A 7,472-nucleotide genomic window follows, 5' to 3' on the forward strand; every position below is an offset into this window, starting at 1 on the left:
ACAAGAGCTAAAAACATTTTTGACATAACAGACTTTGTCAAACACTGAGACACTTAAAGTTTTTACTTTATAAATGTAGTTGTAAACAGCAATCGTGCATGCTTAAGATGCTAGAAATCAATTGCTTCCTATTATATTTTAAACATTATTGCAGCCAAGAAAAAGAATCTTTCTATATATTGTGTGTTAAGCAAAATTTAGCTTGATTTATCCCACGAACAACATTGTTATAATGTCTATAATGAAATAAGATACAGCTAGGCAATGCCGACCTCAGCTGCTCAGCCACTGCAGCTGTCAATACCCCAGTCACTATTTGTGGGGGCCATTCAGATGAAACAAAATGTTTTTATTTCATCCTCTTGAGCATTCAGTGAAATGTGCTCACGAGTATGGACGCCTTAACAAGAACAAAGCTAAATAGCAAATTTACACTGCACGAAGCTCTGCATGAAGCACTGAGCACCAACAGCTTAAAATACAATAACAACTTGATTTAGTATCACATGCACAGTTGTGGGCACTGTTTGACAGTGTCAAAGTCACAATGTTAGTTGGTGACAGCTTAATTATAGATGCTTGTCAGCCCACAAAAAGGAGGGGGGGGAGGGCATAATATATTGCATCACGGAGTGACTGAAGTCTGATTTCAACATAACCGAATGCAACAACTGATACCTAGCCAGCAGCACAGCCGTTAACTTGCTAGCTAAACAGTTACCGTTTCGTTTCTGCTGAAAGCATGTAAGCAGCTCAGATGTGTAATGAATAATTACGTCTTAACAAAAAATGATTTTACAAGTTCTGTACCTGCTTAGGAGATTTTTTTTGGCCTTGAGAAACTGCACGGTATCCAGAAAGACCAGAGCAGAAAGGTAGCAGGAGAACCGCTGAGAGCTGCATCCCTTCCTGTTTTCCTCTGCAGTCAGACACGCCTACCACAACTCAAAAACAAATCCTCTGATTGGCCAAGACTACGTACGTCGCCGCGTGCGTAAAATTATTGACGGAGAAGTTATTCAGTCAATCATGAAAGACAGAAGGGGCGTTTTTTTCAAAGTAGCCAATCAAAACTTACGTTCGTGGAGCGTAATTTCATTCACATGGCAAATGTTTTAAAATAACGGTCCCACCCAAAATGAACATAGACCGACGAAGCAGTATTGTTACTGAAAGTAAATGTAATTTACTTTATGTAATTATATTTACAGTCACTGCAATGTATTATATAGCATTTGTATTATTATTGTACATTTAATTACAATAAATATTTTATATTGTGTATACATTTTTTATTTTTTATTTTTTTTTATTTTTTTTTAAACATGATAGAATTCATGATAGAATTTCAAGAAATTATACAGAAAAAATATCTTCTTGTCTTGTTTGGTTAATTTATACCTACGAATATAAAATGTAACTATAAAAAAAAATAAAAAAAATCACATATGCTCTGTTTTCAATACCCTTATCGCAATTTATCATAACAAAAATTAATATCCTGGGACCCAGGCACAGTTTTTGTCCTCTGTAGAGGACATTATTTTTTAGTGAATTTCTCTGAGAGCATACATGCCACATACATGAATGTACAGAGCACATTCAGGGCTTTTTAGAGATATCAAATGTTTGGAGGTTTGATTATAGACACTCCCTCTCCTTGGTCTTTAGATATGACTGATATTGACAGAATGATCAAATGTAGCACTCTTAGGGAAACATGATAATGTTTTGTAATTTTGAAAACACTTCTTCTTTCGTTTGCCCCAACAACACATTAATATGCAAATTAGATGCAATGTATAGGCTATACATTGTATAGAATGGGAATATCAATTTATGGGCATTTTACGCAAATATTGCATAAAGTAAAATAGTATATCAAATCATTCTGTTTATCTTTCATAACATAGTTGAGAATCATCTTTGTACAAAGTTTGGCTAAAATAGCCTGAAACCTAAAAACTGATTGGTGAATGAAAAAAAAAATTAGTTTTTGCCTATACATGCCTTTTCATGTCTATTTATTTTTTGAATAACTTAGTCCTGGCATCATCTACAAAAGACAGAATATAATATGAATAAAATATATGTTTTCAAAAATGTGTTTTTCTCCATTTGTTTCTTATCCTCCAACCAATGTAATGACAAAAAAACTTTTTTTCTGGTTCTCAGGAGGATATGATTTTTTTTCATGTTTTATAATTGAGGTTGCAGTCAACTACTTTGGAAGTAGGTGCATTTAGTTAACCAATCAACATCCGACCCTACACACTCTGTTGGCCATATTAACCTTACAGCCAATAGAAATTTACTTAAATCAGACTGATTTCTAAGAGAGTCATTCACATAATCAAATTAGCAGTTCTGCCCTAAATGCAAATGAGCTGTGCAACAGCAGGCTTCACGGTTTTTTTTTTGGCATAGACGTGCAGTTTAGCGGTTGTGGCAGGGCTCTTTCTGCGGGGAGGGCTGTTGCTGAAGTTTCTGGGTCATGTCGCAGCAGACCGAGACAAGCAACCATGACTTCAACAAATATGTATCAGGGGCTTGATAGTAGTGGCAAACCAAGTTCAAGGTATGGGTTGTGTGCTGATAATTGATTTGGAACAATCTGGTGTTTGTAGTTGGTTTGGTGTTGACACTTGCGTGTGTTTATCTGAATCATCAATCACGTTTCTTTAGGAGAGTGAAATAGGAACTTTAGCATGACTAAGCGCTACATGCTAACTCTATTAGTTCAGCGAAACAGCTTGTATTGCATTTACAATGTGTGCTCAAATTACTGGATATAACTGTATCAATTATGTGCCGTGGAATGTGTGATGGTAAAATATGTTATTACAAACTGTGATGTCAATGTGGTCAATATTATTTGTTCGCCGTTAGCGGCATATGTGCCGAGGCTCAAAGAGAAGGTTTGTGAGCTACATAGACGCATTTTACTTTTAATCAGAAATGTATTTGTAAATTGAAATGATGGCTACCTTAAAAATAAACATGAGTTTATGAATACATATGAATTTATGCACAACGCAGACTTCGAAGTAGGCGCATTTCCTTAAAGTGTTGTTGATCAGAAACGAATTTATGCCGCAGGTTGTACTTTTGTTTATTGTGCAGGGCTTTAACTTTCTTAAAGAAATCCACGAATTATTAAAATTCAGCTTTGGATGTTAGGTACAACTTGGTGGCCCATAAAAGCCTGACCGCCTAAACTTATAACTGCAAGTGCGATGTTTAGCCTCACAGATAGGGTGGCGCTGTAGTTTTAGGTCATTTTATTAATTTTCAGTAATGAGATATAATGTGTAATATTCGTGTGAATTCATGTACATACCTGTATGTTGTCTGTAGGATACTAAGACCTCCAGGTGGAGGGTCAAGCAATCTCTTCGGTGGTTATGAAGAAGACCCTGCTGCCTCCAGACGGCCAAACAAAATGTCCTCTTCTATTTTTGCACCTCCAGAAGAGACCCGGGGGGGTCCCAGACGCTCCAATCCCCCAGGTGAGCTTTCAGCAGACAGTCTTTTCTGTCTGGGGCCTCTTGCACTCTCTGAGTGAAAATCATCACTACACTGTTACTTAGTTTTATGTGTTCAAGACTCTCTCTCTTCCACTATGCAAACAAGGACACTTTGCGTTTGTTATCGTGTCACCAAAAGCAACATCAAAACTCCTACCTCAGTCTAACAAACTAACCAGTAAGTTAACTCCGTGAGATCATACACCGACTGAACTGATGAAATTAGACATCTAGAGAAGGTTAAAGGTCATAGTGATAAAACAGGCCAAGTATTGATCTGAAGTTTAAAGTGCTCTTAAACGTTGTCTAATTTTCTAAGTTCTGGGTTAATAAGTGGTTCTCTTCTGTTTGAATGGTAATAATATTTCATGCTGTTCACATGCTTTGCCCTAAGGGAGCAGGTGCTGAGAATGTCTCTGTTTTTTTTTCTCTTCACTGACATACGTGGTGTTTTATTATTGGCCAGGAAGAAACTGACTGTCACTGTGGTATCATTACTTCGGTTTTAGAAATGACCAAATAGGCCTGCAAAGCAGGGTTATTATCGTTAATTAAAACTAAAACCAAGCTCACTTAAGGACTTGTTTAATAAGCTTTTAAAAGAAAAGGTTTCAGAATTTCTCATGCAAATGTAAAACATCTTGTATCTTAATCTTTACTGATGTAATTTTTTCATTTTGTTTGTTTTTTATTTTATTATATTTATTAAGGATATACCGATACTGGTATCGGTATCGGGTCCGATAATGAGCTCCTGTACTCGTTAAAATGCCCCGATACCAAACGCCGATACCACACAGCATGTGATAAGCGCCATATTCAGACAAAGAAACACCGACAACGGACAGCAGAATGGAGTTAAGGATGTCTACGAAGTATATGTATGCAATGAATATAACGTTAAACATTCAGTATTAATGCCTGTATAGCTGATGTGCGCGAGCTGATTGAAGGTGTCTGAATAAATTTTGGTTTGACTGTATCTATTTGATAAATGAAGTTAACCATCTAACATTATACATGCTCTTTTGGTTTCTGTACCCAATATTTAAAAAATTTACAAATGCAAAAAAAATATTGGTATCGGTACTCGGTATTGGCAAGTACAAAAAATAAAAGTATCTGTATCAAGCGAGTACTGGAAAAAGTGGTATGCATCCCTAATATTTATGTAACTCTTGTATTTTTGTAACTTTTGTTACTACTACTAAAACCATAAAATCTTTACTTAAGTGAAATAAAATAAAATCAGAAAAACTTGATGTACTAAAATAAAACTAAGCTGAAATAAAACTTCACAGACTGACACAAACACACATATAGTGGGTATAGAAAAGAATCACCCCCTTCTTTAAATTAATCCCATTTTGTTGCTTTGCAGCATTAAATGAAGACGAACAAAGTTTTTTTTATCCAGCTGTATTTACTCTATATAGCTGTATTTATATATACAACTTATAACATCCAAGTGAAAGATACAACACCAACATGTCAGAAAAAAATAAATAAAAACTTAATCACAGAGTTGGAAAAAAGCATCACCCCCTTGTCAGTATTTTGTTGAACCACCTTTTCAATTTTAGTCTCATCTGCCTCAGAATCTTCAAGGTGTGTTTCGGCAAAGCTCAGTCTGACTGCATGTGACCTTTCTTGAGGAGGGGCTTTTTTCTTACAATCCTCCCATACAAGCCACATTTGTGATATTGTTGTCACATGCACACAATGACCACTTTTCAGAGTTGCTGTAGGCCTCTTGATAGCCTCTCTCACCAGTTTCCTCCTGGCTCTTTCATCCAGTTTGTAGCGACGTCCTGATCCAGGGAGGCTCTGTGTTGTACCAAATACCTTCCACTTCTTATATAGACTTCACTCAGCTTCTAGGAATTGATAAAGCCTTTGATATTTTTTGTATCCATCTCCTGACTTTTGCCTGTCCACAACTTTATCCCGGAGATCTTTTGACAGTTACTTGCCTCCCATAGCTGATTGTTTGCTTCAGTTGCACTACCAAGGAATGAAATGCTCCAGGAAAGTTCTTTTCATGCTGAGCTGATCAAAATGACCACAGCTGATCACAGTTGAATGTCAAATGGCTTTGTGTGCCATTGAGAATGCGATTAGCTACACCTGATTGAGTTTACAAGTAATTTTTAGGAGGGGGTGATCCTTTTTCCAACTCTGATTCTGTTTTTTTATTTTTTCCTGACATGTTGGTGTTGTCTTTCACTTGGATGTTATAAGTTGCACTGAGTGAAAATAGCTCGATAAAACAAAACGTTTCCGTCTTCATTTCAAAGCAACAAAATGTGATTTATTTTAAAGGGGGTGATTATTTTCTATACCCACTGTATATAAGACATGCACATTAAAATGATTAGAACTTTGATTAATATTAATATACAGTGCTGGAAAAAATTAAAATACCACTGCATAATTATAAGTTTCTCTGGTTTTACTATTTATAGGTATGCGTTTGAGTAAAATTTAACATTTTTGTCTTATTCTATAATCTACTGACAACATTTTCTCCCAAATTCCAAATAAACATGGTCATTTGGTATTTGCAGGAAATGACAAGTGGTCAAAATAACAAAAAAGATGCAGTGTTTTCAGATGTCACATAATGCAAAGAAAACAAGTTCATATTCATTTTTGGTAACAACTTCTAATAACTTTCATGAATAATTTCTTAAACGTATGTGTAAAACATGTTTTGCACCCAAATGTGTTACAATGTGTTATGACTTTTTAGCAAGCATTTAGCTAAACTTACCACTCTTTACACAAACATTGTTACAGCAGCCAAAAGTCCAGTGCCCATAAATAGGGATGCACCGATATGAAAATTTTGGCCGATACCGGTAACTGATCATTCTTTATATATGAAAGCCGATAACCGATATGTTAGCCGAAAAATCTAAATTAAAAATGTTATATAATTTGAGAACCTGATTACCAAAAAAGTCTCACCATTTAAAAGGCATTAAACACTTCAACATAAATCAAGCATAAAGCAGCCTTACAAATAAATAAATAAAATAATGTTTAAATACTGCAAACAAGTCACTGGACAACATTACTTGCGTGTAAAAAAAAAAAATCATGTGCCATGGATAAATTAAACGGAATAACCTCCGCACTGACAATAATGAAATTATTTTAATTAAACCATATTGTTGATGAAAATAATAAGATACAAATAAAAGAGGTGATTATTATTAATAAGATATCAATAATTTTGAAAAAGTATCTTAAATTAATACCACTGTTTCAAATAGCAGCATTGCTGATTGAGCTGCGTGCGCTGTTGCTGAAGAGCTGAATGAACACCGGTAAACTGAAGCGCTTTGTTAGCGGGTTAATTAGGCTGTATGAAAATCCGATCTTTATACAATATAAACATGATATTATAACTTATATATGCACAAAAAGACGCAAATGCACAAGTGATCTTGAACTAAGTTACGCGCTAGTCAGATGTGTAACTCGTGGACACGCTCTTGGCTCTTCCCGTAACAAACGCGCTGAAACACGGCAAATAATTCACAATTTTTTTTTTATTACGGTAAAATTGTCTTTATAATGTTATGTATATGACATTCCCAATTATATTTATTAATGTTGTGCATTGCTGTTCAAGTTGCGTGTGCTGAAGAGCCGAATGAACACCGGTGAACTGAAGTGCTGCCAGCTTATTTAACTCAAGGAAACGCATATGTAAGAAAAATGATGAGGACGATGAAGATCTCTATGAAGATGTTTATTGCAGCATAGCAGTGACAAAGTACATGTAGTACCTTGGGTTCAGCGGAGTCAGAATGAACCACGAACATCCTAAGCTCAAACATTTTATACTCTATTACGTTCATCTTCCCGCTTCATCTTCCCACATGTAAATGAAGTTTTGTCTTAAATGTAAATTGCGGATAACAATGAAAGTGATAG

At 35.4% G+C, this 7,472-nt stretch overlaps 1 protein-coding gene across 1 annotated transcript in view; it reads left to right on the plus strand.

The window, feature by feature from the left end:
• Positions 1-2,331: 2,331 nt before the first annotated feature.
• LOC107745850 (hematological and neurological expressed 1-like protein) overlaps positions 2,332-7,472 on the plus strand; it is a 13,214-nt gene continuing 8,073 nt past the window's right edge. The window contains exons 1-2 of the mRNA XM_016559854.1: positions 2,332-2,578; positions 3,358-3,509. Of these exons, the coding sequence (XP_016415340.1) occupies positions 2,523-2,578; positions 3,358-3,509 (208 nt within the window). The 5' untranslated portion in view covers positions 2,332-2,522. The remainder of the gene's footprint in view (positions 2,579-3,357; positions 3,510-7,472) is intronic.

The sequence above is a fragment of the Sinocyclocheilus rhinocerous genome, unplaced genomic scaffold, assembly GCF_001515625.1.
Source record: "Sinocyclocheilus rhinocerous isolate Xijiao unplaced genomic scaffold, SAMN03320098_v1.1 scaffold3815, whole genome shotgun sequence".
Classification (NCBI taxonomy): Eukaryota; Metazoa; Chordata; class Actinopteri; order Cypriniformes; family Cyprinidae; genus Sinocyclocheilus; species Sinocyclocheilus rhinocerous.